The sequence below is a fragment of the Passer montanus genome, unplaced genomic scaffold (assembly GCF_014805655.1).
Source record: "Passer montanus isolate IOZ18808 unplaced genomic scaffold, ASM1480565v1 scaffold20, whole genome shotgun sequence".
Taxonomy (NCBI): Eukaryota; Metazoa; Chordata; class Aves; order Passeriformes; family Passeridae; genus Passer; species Passer montanus.
The window spans coordinates 8,297,879-8,313,342 of NW_024366592.1; the positions used below are offsets into that span (position 1 = coordinate 8,297,879).

At 36.4% G+C, this 15,464-nt stretch overlaps 1 protein-coding gene across 2 annotated transcripts in view; it reads right to left on the bottom strand.

The window, feature by feature from the left end:
- MYBPC1 (myosin binding protein C1) overlaps positions 1-15,464 on the bottom strand; it is a 70,548-nt gene that overhangs the window by 41,410 nt on the left and 13,674 nt on the right. For both annotated transcript variants that reach the window (XM_039707945.1, XM_039707944.1), the window contains exons 2-3: positions 8,300-8,332; positions 5,293-5,334 (exon numbers count right to left, since the gene is read on the bottom strand). In XM_039707945.1, coding sequence (XP_039563879.1) covers positions 5,293-5,334; positions 8,300-8,332 — 75 coding nt within the window. The remainder of the gene's footprint in view (positions 1-5,292; positions 5,335-8,299; positions 8,333-15,464) is intronic.

The following is a 15,464-nucleotide window of genomic DNA, read 5'->3' on the forward strand; positions in this document are numbered from 1 at the left end:
TAATAAATTGCTACAAACAATTGTTACCCAGATATTTCAAAATGTTTCATCATATAGAATATGTTGAGGTTTATATTTATAAAAATCAAAAGCCTGAGAAAAACATGAAACTGGTGTTAAATGGAAATATTGTAATCATGATTATTAGAAAACCAGAATAAGGTAACGACCATCTTTACAAGAGTCCCTTTGAATTTTAGATGTTGAGTAGAAACCTCAGAGATCAGTTTAGATAAAAATAATCAAAAGGTCTTAGTGTTTTAAAATCCTAATGGTAAAAAAGTAAGAAAATAACCAAAGTATCCTTTGAAAGACAAAAATAAACTAGATATATTAAGGATTTAATATATAACTTATATGAAGATAACATGGTTTTATACAGAATCAGAAAATAATCTGTAGAACACTTCAAAATGGAGAACAGAGCTAAAAAAGAACAATTTTGGAAAAATGTTAACCCACACCTTTAAAGATAGTCTTTTTGGGCGTTGGATTTTTTTATATCTTGTGGTTTTTATATCTTTGTGTTTCCATAATGAAATTTTAAATCTGAAGTTATCCTTTGATTTTGACCTTAAAGTTATAATTTATCTATAAATTTTCAAGGAAAAAATTCATAACTATGACAAAAAAAGCACATATAAAATATAGTTGCATTTTCACAAACACTGGCAATATTGAATTTTTGAGTTTGTTTAACCACTGAAGGCTAATTAAAAGCCTGTTAGTAGAATTTGTCTACTTCACCATAATGTTTTACTCATTCCTTTTTAATGATTCATCAAACTTCATTTTAAAGATCCCTTGGGAGGATAATGAAAGTTGTAAAAAGTATGACTACACACTACATATGAAGGATTAATGTGTTATCTTGCAAATATCTTTTCTTATTCATAGAAAAAAAAAGAATAATGGAAGAGTTCTCATGACCTGCATCATCCAATGCCATAAGCAGATGTTGAAAATGTTGATTTTTAGCAAAAGCACAGTAATGATTAAATCATGTCAGACATTTTAACACACTGCATTAGCAGTAAATGGATGCAAGGCTATGTGCTTCCACTGCAAATATTTCTCCATATTACATGACAGCATTAAGTGCTCTTTCAGCTCTTTTTGTCAATGATGTTGCCATTGTGATTGATGATGGCTCAAAGAGGCATTTGACTGAAAAAATAATAAATTAATGCCTGCATAAAACATTTGATGTGATGCATCCTACATGATGATGTATGATAATCAAGTTATGAAAGGACCACTCAGTTTTCCCTTTCATTTAATCATTTGAAAAAGTAAAAAACCCAAAAAGAAGTTATTAGTTTTGCAGGGGGATTTCTGGGTTTCTCTCATTTTTCAAACAAAATGTTAACATCAAAGACAAACAAAGGAAACAAACATGTCAGAAGTATAAGGATGAAAGCCCAATTGAATGTTTTAGAAATGGGAAGAGTATCAAAACACTACATGCTGGAGGGATTTTTTTGATGAATGGGTAATTATCAACCCATCACTCCTACCTCAGGCTTCTAGGACAAAATGGACTCACTCTTGGTTCAGCAGCTACAGCCAATTCAGTTTCTGTGATGAATGATTGTTTATGCTAAAATAAAGTCTATTTGAATGTAACAAAAATAGCAAAAATACCAGATATGTCAGTAGAACTATGATCATTAATTCACTACTCTTATCTTCTGCTAGTAAACTTTTAATGGGATATATTTTTCAATCTGTTTCATGGTAAGAGTTTGTTATGGGGAAATCAATTGATTCATTAGACAGTAGGCTGATAAGATGTATTACTCCATAGAAATCTTTATTCTTTGTCCGTGGCACACTCCCATTAACATATAGGGTAATTGTGTTTCTTTTTCTTGTTTCTAAATGATATCATTAACTGTGGAGCAGGCTGAGCTCTATCAGGAGTAGATTCTTGTTGGATGAAAGAACTCTCCATACCTCTAAAGAAGCTAATCTAAACACAGTGTAGCCTTAACATTAAAATTTCTGACTGCTGGCACAAAAAATTAGAAATACATGTCCCAAATAAAGAAATTACTGTTTTATATATGAGCTGCTGGTATCAAGAATTTCAGACCTACTTTCCCCTGGCTTGAAACGTCGCACACAAAATGGAAGCTGCTATTCTGCCATCAGCCAAATTGTTGACGAACTTAACGTTGTGAAGGAGTGTAGAAAACCTATTAATTGTATATTATTTTATTTTTCTATTCTACTGTTTATGCAGAAATTACAGAGCACAGCAAGACTGAGAGTTTCAAATTTAGTTGACTTCAATTAGCAATCTGATTTTCAAAGGGAGTCCAGCAGTCCCATCAAGGGTACTTGGAACTTTGGAATGGTAAATGAAGTACATACACAGGGAGGGGAAGTTTTAGTAGGGAGATGAATGGAAAAGTGAAACCTGGGAAAACACAAGGATGACACATGCAATGAACACTTTAGTAGATGGTTGGAAGAAACCTAGAGGAAAGCTATCACTAAAATATACAGAAATTTTAGTAGATCTCTGAATGACTGGATGGGACCTAAAAAAAGGAATGAGCAAATTGATATTAAAATTTTACTATTATTTCAGCAAGTGGGAACAAAATTATAACATATTCAATCTGTATGATAATACTAAAATTAAAAACAAAGACACAAGCATTTTAATTGAATGAATATAAGACAATGTAGTGAATTTGGAGGATTTGTGCTGATTCACTTTGTTTCTCCAAAAATAAAATGGATGATCACATATATCCTGAATTTTTATATCATGATTATAGATGTTTTAAAACTGGTTTATTTTATGAAAGAAAATTTTATGTTTACTGCTTTGAGCTACTAAGTTACAGAAAAATAACCATGAGATACAAAGAATTTACCACACTGTTTTTCACTTTATAACTTTACAGTGAACACAAAGGAATATAAATATGTAATTTCACACAGACAATAAGGACTAAAAAGAAATAGAACAGTAAAACAGACAGACAGATAGGTATACTCTAACTTCCTGTTGTTAATATTTTCTTAGGGATGAGGTGGAAATGATGGACTATGGGATTTACATGGACTACCAAGGTTTCTTTCCTAGATGTCAGGTTCCAGCACAGCCCCATTTCAGGTTCCTGCAGTGTCTATCTCAGAAATTATCAGCAAACAGGTCACAACTGCTGGCACACAAGTATTGCACAATTGCTGTGGAATTCAGATATTTAATGTTTCCCATTTTGCTTCCATTCAGGGAAGTACCTAAATCTGCTACTTCTGAAGCTGCAGAACGAGTTTTACATATAGCTAATATAAAAGCTAATGTCTAGCTAGTTCTGTCATAATTTCCTTGCTGAACTGTTCATTTTGAAGTGTAAATTATTTTGGAATGGAACCAGGTTGGAAGAATGGAACCTTTTCACTTTTTGTGAATTTTGCTCACCATTATAAAGATTTTGTTTTTCCTGGTACACAAACCTGAAAAAAATAAGTCTATGAAAATACATTTTCCCTTATTTGGTGACATTCTGCAATAAAACAAGAGCTGATAGTAACAACTGCACTGTAACTAACTTTTAGAAGCATTTTTACTGAGTGTCTGGCAATGACATCTACTTTGCTTTGCAGAGGTGAGAGTTTCACTGGAGCATGGCAGAAGATTATCTATCTATTAATATTCAGACTTTCACTGGAATTTTAAGGGAGGCAACAGCTGACACCATGAGTTGAAACTGGGAAAATTCTCCATAGCAGGATCTCAAGAATATTTTTGGTAGCAAAATCCTCATAGCAGGTTTCTCTTAGGAGGAACATTTTTCCTCCTAGTAAATACTTGTCTCCTTCACTAAATTCAAAACAGAAACATAATAATGTATAAGAAGATAATAGAAGTTTTGGATAAGTTACCTACCATGTTTTCATTTTTATTCAGTGAAATGTAGGCTTGTAAGCAGTGAGGAAATCACCATTCATGTTCAGTTTGGGAACTAACATTTTTCTCATATCCAAATTAAAGCAAGCAGAACTAACTGTTGGAATAGCTTGAGGCAAGACTTTCATCTTTTTTCCTATCATTAGGCATGCAAATTATTTCTGAATTGCATTTCCATTACCAAGTTGACAGATTTGATTACTCACACAAAATTTTGTGTGTCAAAATAATTGCTCAATGCAAGGATAACTGGCAAAATAGCATGCACTGAAGCCTGGTTCAGCACTCTTATTTTCAAAAGGGTACTTGAATCACACATTCTTAGTGTTTATATTTTGACTCTGCTGAGAAAAATAGCCATGCATGCCTTTGCCAAATAAATCTGCAAGTATCAAGTACACATCCAGTCTGTCTAAAAGAGAGGATTTTGTTTGGAAGACACCAAAAGCCAGAATACATTTTCAAGCAAGCCATTTCTTGATTTGCCATGAAAAAGCATAACCATGCCAGATGAAAAGCAAGCATTACATCAGTTGTAAGCATATCTTGGTCTGCTTTAGCCTTTGATCAGAATTAAGTTAAAAATAAAGGAGATTATTCTTTTCAAAATAACCTGATGAGGTGTTTGATTTCTATTTTGGCAGGGCTCCTACCAAAAGCAGAGAATTTGGCTCAGTTCCTTCAAAAATGTATCCTCCTAACCAGAAGAATTGACAACAGAGCTAGAATCTAATCTCAGCAGCACAAAAATATGTGTCAAAACTGGAGCTGATTATTGCACACACTGCTGGTGGAACAGTTATCTATTTGTTCACAGCAGACAATCCTCAAACACACTTTTCAGAACTGTAAAGAGCTCAACTACTGCGCTCCCAATGAGGACAGGAAGATGAAAGTGTGATTTTTAATTTCAGATGAAAATAAATCTATGGGACTTTCTGAAAGGCATAATATCAAGTTTCTGTGGTAGAACAGAAACATCTTAGAATGACAGTAGGACATTGTCCACTTTATTTAAAAGCAACCAATGTGCACAGTATCTGAGTTTTAGCAAGCTTGGTCAGCCAGGCTCATTAAAACACAGCTTTCTGCTCATGCAAATCCCTTGTAATTTGATCCATTAGTTGAACAGTCAATATAAATACTGTTGCTAAAACATCAGTCTGGTTTGCAGGATTTTTGAAGATATTAATGAGTATCATAATTTCCTTGGTCTGGCTAAGTCATGCAGAAAAGGGATCTAAGAAGCCTCATATCACACTTCTGAAATTTAGCACCAAAATTCTGAATTAAAGCTCAAACAATCCAGCATCATAACAACGTTTAGTTTTCTTTACATTTTTAAAGTATGGTTTCAGACTTACCTTTACCCTTTTCATTTCCACCCTCCTGTGGTGTTTTTTGTTCTGTGTAGGAAGTACAAGTATAGTTTTGAGAGGATCTTAAAGTAAAAAGAAAGACTTACACAGCATTAAAAAATGCAGGTTCTGCTAGTACTGGAAAAACAACATTAAAGAAGGATTGATATATGTGTATATGTAATATACAGTTGCAATCCCGTAAAACATTTTAAACCTGTGCATATCAATGCAATTTCTATGTTTTGATCAAGTCATTTAAGATTGGACTGGATTCAGTGGATTAAAAAATGGGTTTTTTAGAAGCAGCAGTTGTTAGTCTCTTGTTCTTGGGCTAATTTGCAAAAGCTTTTGAAATGAGTTACATATTATTGTTAATTGGATAGAAATTGGATCAGACATGAGTTACTGCCACTCAGTTGATCCTTAAGAAAAAGTACAGACAGAATGTATTGAGGATATTCTTTAATTCTTTATCATCATCTTCATCATTATTAACATAGTCTTGCCACGAGTACTTGTATTTAGGTTTCTTGATCAGAACTTCCAGCCTGTACTCTACTCCAGGCAGGTGAATGTGAATTATTTTTGACCTCATCTGTATGAGAAAACTTGGACTGTGCTTTAAACAAAACGACAGTTTCCACACTTTCTCTGTTTCAGGATTTGATAGGATTCCTATTGGTTTTGGTTTCCTACTTCATTCAATCTAGAACCTTGTCAAATCATGTGCTGTCTTCAAGGTATAAACACTCAATACCCTATTGCCTGTGAACAATGGTTTTCTGTGGCAAACTTACCTGTCACTGCCTGACAGAACATGGCTTTGGGTCATGGTCAATAGACTAACACTGTCAGGATGGAGTTAAGATAATTTTTGTTCCATAGAGAAAACATCTGCAAGAGCCAGGTGATGCTCTGATTATCCTGATTTCTTGTTCATACGTGTGTAGCCACAGTAACTGTGAAAATTAAAACTGAAACTTAAAAGGAAATGCCACATTCTGGTAATGTGACAGACTCATGGATGCTTCTGTCTGGATCCCCTAAATTCCCAAGCTCCAGTTGTCAGGTTGTCTACCTTGGCCGGATATTCCTTTTCAATGGAACTTTTGCTCCAGTAACACTTTCTTTTCCCAGTAGGAATGGGATCAGGAGATTTCACTGATCTTGGCAGATAGCAGCATGTCTACATATTATTTGAAAACTTCATCAGCCAAAGTGCTCCGCGCTTGTGGCTTGACATTGAGATCTGGAAAGACCTCTCACAATGACTTCCCAAAAATTTCCTGGTGCAGTTCAGGATGCTAAGTTATCTCCAATAAACTATTTATAAGTTATAAAATCTGGAATCTTGAAACCAACATCCCTCTTTGTGTATTAGCACTTGATAATCCAAGATGACAGCATCTTGAAACAGGCAGAAGGAAGCCAGAAGTGACTGGCATGGTCCAGCTTAGAAATGTCCCAGTTTGGTCTGTGCCTAACATAAAGGCCTAATGACACCCTGCTTATTTTTCAGAACAAAATCAGGTAAGGAGAAAAGAAAGGAGGTTATAGAAGTGATTTTGTATTTAATCCTGTGCTTTTAAATAGAAAGGAAGATGGTAATTTTTTTGAAAATGTTAATAGATATTTTTAATGTAACGCTTCAAAGATGCTATTCCTTTCTGTATATAAAAAGCTGTTTCTCATTTCAGTTCTACTTGAAAATTAAGATTGATTAAAAACAAGAATTCAAGTACAAAATATATCAGGTAAGACCCTAAGGGTGAAATTAATTAGTTTAATATTAACTGTACAAATTTTATGGTTGAGTAAAATATCATTAATTAAAAACCAATTAACTTTCCTTACAAATGTATGCAATATGAAAGAGTTCATCACACAAAAATAATATGTGGGTAATTTAACCATGAAACTCCTTGTGGCAAATGATACCTTTGTCATTTTTTAATCAAAGTGTGTATTGTTAAAACAAAGACATCTTCAATCAGGCTTGTAAAATGCCAGTTATCAAGACAGTAAGTAAAGGCAGATTTAACACTTTTAGGGTATTTTTTTCTGTTTGGAATTGCTGTTTAGGTTGCTATATAGAGAAAAATACTCACCAAATGGTTACATTGGACATGTATATTGCAGATATATGTATTATATATTGACATTGTATATCTATCTATCTATCTATGTAGATATCTATCCGGAGATATGTCTGCATTACATATCTGCATTGTCTGAAAAAATAACAGAAGTTACTCAGTGGCACAAGGCAAAGAGTTCCCCACCTTTCCAGCTCCATTAAAGAGAACTCTTGTGCTTTGTAAAGCTGCAGCTTTACCTGAAGCCCTCATCCTTATGAGTGAGTTTCACCTCACCTAACTTTGGCTTCCTGGGACTCAGCCACTCCTAGGCAGTAAATCTTATTCTAGACAATAAATCAGACTCCTCAGGGCAATTGCCTGCACATGGATATCTAGTGACATTTGAAAGAGCATACCTGGGAAAACCCCTTTGATGAGCATGTAGGACCCAGAATGTGCTCCACTGGTCAGAGCTGGAGCTCTTGAACTACTTAGACATGATACATCATTTTCAAAGGGCTAAAAGTTAGGGCTGAAATCAATCCCATGCTTGATTCTGTCACCTTTACTCACAGTGTACTTTTGAGGTGAAATGAAAGGGAGTATTTTGGTAATCAGATTCTGCCCAGCATCAAAGAGGACAGCATAATTTAACCAGATAATTTAAGCAGCCATGATTTACCTGTATTCTAAAGGACATGTGCAACATAAGCAAAGAATTAGTCACAAACAAAATTTGAATCTGAAAAATCAGTATTCAGGCAAAGTGAAGTGAGGATGTCTTACTTGGTCAGGCTTTTTTACTTTTCTTACTGTCCTCTTACTTTCAAAGAGACAATGAACACAAACCATATTATGGCTATGCCATAATAACTATCTAGTCTCATGCAGCTGTTAGTGCCACAGCTCAAATCAGCATTTTTTACACTAACCTGGAGGTGGCGGTGCACTTTCATTTTCAGTTTCTGAAAAATGAGGAAAGAAGACAGATATTGAGCTTCAAATACGAGCAAATATTTTTCATACATTTGGTTTGTCGACTTGAGTTCTTTAATATTTAAGTGCAGTTGTGAAATTTATTTTGCTTCCACGCACAAAACGTGACAAGTTCAGAGTGACAAGGTCAGAGATCTAAAGCTCTTGTTGTTCTGCAAAGAGAAGTTAATGAAATTGTTTAGTGTGGAAATAGATAATATTAATAGAAACATAGAATCATTTAGGTTGTAAAAGATTTTTAACATTGAGTCCAACCACTAACCCAAGTGCCCACTAACCCACTGCCAAGTCACCACTAAACCCTATCTCCAAAACCCACATCTACACATTTTTTAAATTCCTGCAGAGATGCTGAGTGCAGTTCTCTAGGCAACCTGTTCCAGTAATATCCCATTTTATCCCATGCTCAATTTTTCCTAATATCCCATCTCAACCTCCCCTGGCACAAATTGAGGCCATTTCCTCTTGCTCTATCACTTGTTACTTGGGACAAGAGACTGAGCTCTGCCTGTCTACAGCTTCCTTTCAGGTAGTTTTAGAGAGGGATAAGGTCTTTCACTTATAATTAAAAACTCAGCAAAATTAAGCAAAATTTCCACCAACTGAAATAATATCAGATATTATTTTAACTTTGAAGTGTAATGGATCCATTAACTTAGGGGGATTACGCAGAGTGAATCCAGAGACCTTCATCTCATTTTCAACCACACCATTCTGTGTTCAGTGCAAGCAGAAATTAAAAAAACCAAAAAACCACCAAAACACCACAGTTTAGCTGTTCTGAGTGGAATCTGCAGTATGTTTGGGTTTTCTTTCTTTCAATGATGATTTTTAATGTAAAATCACTTCCCTTTCCAATGTGTGATACACAGACCAGGCTTTGTATCCTATTGAAATGCTATCCTTTTGGGATTATATGTTCTCCCATCTAAAAACACAAGAACAAATTGACTAGCTAAAATATATTTTTAAAACAGAAAAGGAAGCTTATTTTCAACATTTAAAAGCTTTAGGAGTCTAGACCGGTTGAAAACAGCAATATTTTTTGGCACTAGCATTGACTTACAGTTTAACTATTTATAAAAAGCAAAGATTAAAAAAGTTAAAACCCTGAACTGTAAGAGTAGATGGCTTTTACTAACCTTTGTCATGTTGTAGACATTAACACTTGGTACCCTACCTCAGGTCAGATTCAGGAAAAAATTTCAATCTCTGTCACATAGAAATGCTGGGATGGCTATTCCTTTACACTCAGTTCTAAATATAACTAAAACACAATTCTCATTCTTCATAAGTCCATATAGTGCTTAAAAGGGATGAATATTTTTAGTGCAAATATAATTTTAAGCTGAGTGTGTGAATTTGGTATGGTTTAGGAACTCCCAGTCACATACACAGATACAACAGAAAATCCTTGTAGAGGTTCCAAAAACAATTCCTTGCTACAAGGAAAGAGCTTGTGTTGTATGTTCTGATCACAGCACCCACCACGCAGAGTGGAAGGAAGTATTTTAAAGACCACCACACAGATTGTGAAAATAATGAAATATCTTTACATAGATTCACAGCAATTTTTTTTTTCTGGTCTAATTACTGACATACTAAGTTCTGTTTTGTGGCCAAGAAAAATATGAAAAATTTTCATATGAAAACATGAAAGTTGTGCCACAAAGGGTATGTCTGGGAACCTATTTGTTTTGCTACCATGACATTTCTCACTGTTTCTGCTGAGAGTAAAAAATTCTGCTGAGACATCATTAGAAGTATGGAACTATGGAAGACAGCATGGAAGTATGTTTCTTGCATGGAAAAGTAATAGCAGAAAATTATTGATTTTATAATTTTCCTTGTGAAATTTAATGGCTGGAAACAGGGAGTATTCTTATGAACACTGGATTAGAAAATCCTCCCTGGCTCACCAGTGATAGTTACAGACTTATAATGAAAAACTCAACAAATATAGCACTTTCCACTCTCAGATGAAAGGCTTATGAGACTTTTGAGGGACCTGCCTTGAATTTTTCTTTCATTTTGAGAGGTATTCCATGGCTTCACCAACACTGTAATGCTGCTCAGCAATCACACATCTTACAAGTCCTGCACCACCCAGCACAGATGTTAGCCAAAGTCTACAGCACAGACCAGACCTGAAACATTATTATTATTATTATAGTCTAAACCTCATCTCATGCACACAGACAGCAAAAGGAGGCATTCAAAACCTGAGCACTCTCACAGGCAACCTCCTCTTTTGGACCCTGCTCCTCGCAGAGGTCTTGGACTACACCTTCTCCAAAGGTCGATTTCCAAAGGTCCTTTCCAATCTCAGCTATTCTGCAATTCTGTGATGGGACAATGACTGAAGCCAGACCAAGAAGTCAGTGGTTTGTTTCCTAAACCATAATTCAAGGCTGTTCAGGTTACTGCTAAGAAAACTGAGGCAAGAATGGAGTTCAAAGGAGAGACCTGAAGTATAATGTGGGAAGAAGAAAGAAAAGGGGAAAGTTCCAGGCACTGTAGGTGGCAGAGACATGGGAGATACTTCAACATAATCTTTTGGCCATGTGCAGCCCCTTTCATGGTCATGCCTGGCTTGCAGTTCCATTCCTGAGGACAGCCAGGAAAAAAACCATTAATAGCTCTGAGTAGTTTCCACCTCCCCAAAGAATGATAGCCCTCTCTGGCTGACCTCTGCAACAGGCTTGTCAGCCAGGACAGGGCTCTGCACTCTCAACCAGCAGCTTATGGTTGTGCTCCTTCCCTAGGAGGCATGCTCCCTGGAGTCCCCACATGCCATTCCCCACGGCCTGTTGCCTAATATGGTGCTCTGTCCAGGCATTGTCAGGGCTCTGCTGGTGGAGAAAGTCTCCAGCACGCAATCCTCTGTCCCTTTGGAGAAGTGCAGTTCACTGGCTTGCAATGATGCCTCTTGAGCTAAAAGGGAAAGAAGCTGTTGAGGGTCCAGTTACCACTGAATTGGCACCATAATGTCAAGTGTAACTTCTACAGAATAAATGAAGCTAACTTCTGCTTCAGAGTTTCTGAAACAAAAGGTCCCTTCTTTGCAGTTCTTTATTTGAGAACCGAGAATGTTGTATTTCAGGGGGTCGTGTTGTGCTAAACCTTGGGTTAGTCATTGGCTGTGAAACTGGAAATGCACCTGGCCAAATGGAATTCTACAGCAAGGACAGGAATTAACTTAGCAGTCCTCTCTACATGGCTACTCAGAAAAGATAGTGTATGAAGTGTAGTTAGCAAATAAAATGAAAGCACAACTGTCACTTAGATAACATCTCCAGAAATGCTTTCATGCCTCAGCCATGTCATGAGATGCATTCAGGATCCAGTTTGACACAGGATATGAGCACTTAGAGCCAAGACATTTTTACTTGTAATTTATAATTATATACGAACACATACACGCTTGAAAATCAGCAGGAGATGCAACTTGACCCATTACCAACAATTTTCCATCTCTTTTCCACATTTATCGTGTTCAGTTTTTCAGATAAAATAAGACTTAAAATCTCTTGCTGTGTATATAGATAACTAAGCCTAAAGTTCCATGGCATTAACTGATGTGCTAAAGTTATGAAAATACTGAAGAACCCTGTTAAATTGAGGCTGTCATTATTTAAAATTTCAATTCCATTTTAGGTCTGGTTGCAGTGGCATCTGACCTGCCACAGCCAGAAGAAGCTTTGGCAGGGAACTGACATAGGGATGTCAGTTTGTGTGTGGTGGCAAGTTTTCAAGGGCTCTGGATTCCCACTTCCCCTGGCTTTTCTGGCAGCACAAAACATAGAAACTCCCTGACATCACATATATTACCTTTCACACTGGAATGCAATCATAATGAGGCATGATGATGGTTCTAAAACAGCCTCCAGGTCCTGCTCTACTGCTGTGCTGAAAGCAAAGTCTCCTGGAGACCTGCAGTTCAGAGCGTTCAAGAACTACAACCTGTCAGCAAGAATACTGGGAATGAGGTCTGCCTGGATAACCCTGTCCATCATTCAGCTCTGTGCTCATGACCAGCTTTGTTTTGAGTAGGCTTAAGAGCTTTCAGTCATTTTGGAAAATGAGTAGTGGGTGGTGTTTTGGGTTTTTTTTTACCTTAGGTAAGTAAAGGAAATGACCTTGAGCATGAAATCAGGGCTTGCAGAAAGCCTAAAGATAGCATTTCACTGTCATTGGGCTGGAACACTCACAGGAAGGAGGAGGAAAGTCTCCTGCACTAATTTCTCCCTGCAGTTCTATACAGATCAGTTACAACCCAGCAAAGAATATCCAAGGGATTCAAGATCTCACCCAGTCTGAGCAGAGGACTTATCCCCCATTTACCTGGAGAGGAAAACAGGACTGTGGCTGCACCACCATGGACACAGGTATGATATATGTCTTTGCAACAGCAACATATTAAAGAGACTCTCATATGTCAAAAAACATGAAGATAGTCACTTAATGCTTTTTGTTCACAAAGACCTGTCACCGTCAACTTGTTTCAGATTTAAGTAGGTGGATTAATCTTGCACACAGCCTTGAGGGATCAGACCAATATAACTGTTACGTAGGCATTCCTAAAGTGCTGACTCTGCTAGTCAGACAAAAATAGACAAAATACTGTTTTGGGGAGAGAGCAGAGCTCACCCCAGCCCCTGTGCAGTCGTCGTGTGTAAGGATTGTCCCCTGTGCCCAGCCCCAGTGGGACATGAGGACCATCTTTGTGGCACCAGGCTTTCTCCCGAGGTAGGTCGTCCACTGAAAGAGGTGGGCAGGGAAGGACTAAGGATGTGCAACAGTGGCTTGGCACACCTCATGTCCAGATCAGCAGCAGACAAAAGCATTGAAGCTTATTCCTTTCATTCCTTATGTTTCCAGAACAAAAGGTGCTCCGACGAAGAGAAACGGCTCAAAATGGTTGGACAATTTTTTGGGGATCACTTCAGCCAAATCACAGTGGCATCAGTGATGTGGGTAAAAGCCATAGCCTCAACTTTTGGGAGACAGGAATTTACTCACAAACTACAGAGATTACCAGAACCTGAGGAGCATTTCATTGGGAAACAGTACTGTTAGTAGACTCCAGAAAACAAGCTGAAAAAAGAGAGGATGGTTCAAAGTCCTTTATAATCAATAAAGTGCATTCAATTGGACTTAAATTGAAATAAATGCAATTATTACTAATTAAAAAAAAGAGAGGAAAGCTTATCATTCTGCAAAATCTGAGCACAGTCATGCATGCAGGGTCTGCCTCATAAGCCTGTTCTCCACTGAGAAATAATCTGATCTGTGTGCAACTTCTGCAGACAATTCTCACTCTGAGCAGAAGAAAGAAACTACAATATCTTATTTTATTAATTAATTACTTTATTTTATAATCATTACCTTATCTTACGAATGTCCATGGACATTGTTATTTTAAAAATATGCCTAGAGAAAGTGTTCTAAACAGACATTGGTCCTAAATCCTGAAAGCAGATTTGTTCTAAAGGACTGAAGCAAACAAGCTCTGGTGTCTTGGTGCTTAGTTGGCTGGCCAAATGACTATTATTGTGGCCAATAGTGTGATAGAGCCAAACTGATACATTTATAATGTATTTCTAGTTTCTGTTTCCATTTCTAGTAATGGATTGCACAAGATAAACTGCTGGGTTTCACTTGTGGTAGTGTTTAAAAGAGAAAATAGCGACCTTCTATTAAATACTCCCTCTTATTGTAACAAAGTGAACAAATCAGAATGTTCACTGAAGATGAAGTTATTTTATATTCCAACAGCTAAAAGTGTCACAGTCCAGTGACACATGTCTAGGTAGGGACTGAAAAAGAAATGAAATTAACAAATAGTTTGCCTAAAAATTTAGTGTGGCATATGATTAAAATTCAAAAAACCCAAACAAGCCCAAGGATAATAACTACTCCCAGCATATAAACTCACTGAGAGTAGTCCCATTTCAGGACTAATCTAAATGCTTTCTTTTACAAAGGATTTTATGGGCCACCAGAGCCAATCAAACTGTCACATGCTAAATGTAAGAATGTTCCCTGGCTTGAGGGCTGAAAAACTGAATGAACAATTGGAACAGAAGTCTGGTAATAGGGAATTCTGTGGAATGGCCTAAACACCAAAGAAATAGATTACAGATCCACATGAGGAGCTGCAGTATAATTGGTGAGTCCAGATTTTTCCTTCACTGCCATTCATAGTTACAGAAGTGCATAAAATGATCATTGCTTATTTTAAGTGTTTTCCTTGTGGTTTTCACTTTTCTGAAATAATGCTGCTAGATCAAACCTGATCATATGTAAACTTCCTCATTTCTTACGCTTTCACATAGGAATTAATCTTTAAAGAACACTGTAACCATGAGCTTTAACAAAAGATATTAAATAAAATATATGTTTATATGTCTGTAGTCTTCTAAGTATCTTATTTTTCAGACTCAAAATTTCATGTGTACTGTAGCAAGGATCTGGAAAGCTGCCAAGAATTGACAGTGTTTAAGATGGATAGGTGAAGTTTAGTGGCTATAGTCTGGTTATCAAGTTCCCATGCATTCTTAAACTCATTTTTAGCCGACTCAGTCCACAAGGCACCAGGATGGAGTAATTGAATTCCATTCTATTTCCATGATATCTTTCTTCTCTTACTTTATATCAAAGAAAATAACCCATAAAGTTAGTTCCTGAGCACTTGTGCAGCTCACAGGAAAAATTAGTATCTGTGCTTGTATCTCATAATTCACAGACTAGCACTAGACCACAATTTGAGTGCCAAATGCCACTGAAATTTTTGACTAAATATTTTTTCACTGAGTTTTTGCAATCATAGTTTTCTAATTTATTTCATCATTAAAACCATGCCAAACCAAAATTCCTAATTTGTGGGGTTTTTGACTTCCAAGACTAAAATTTTGTGATGCTATCTAGCAAGCAAAATCTTGTAGATAAAGTTCTGCTTGTTAACCACTTACCAGACAAAAGGGTTTTGATGAAATGTGTTAGTGTTTAACAATGTGAAGAAATTCAGTTTACAGTCATTCCTACACCTTCATAAGACGACTTTGTCAGCACACCTGTACTTGCAGAGACTATTCATGG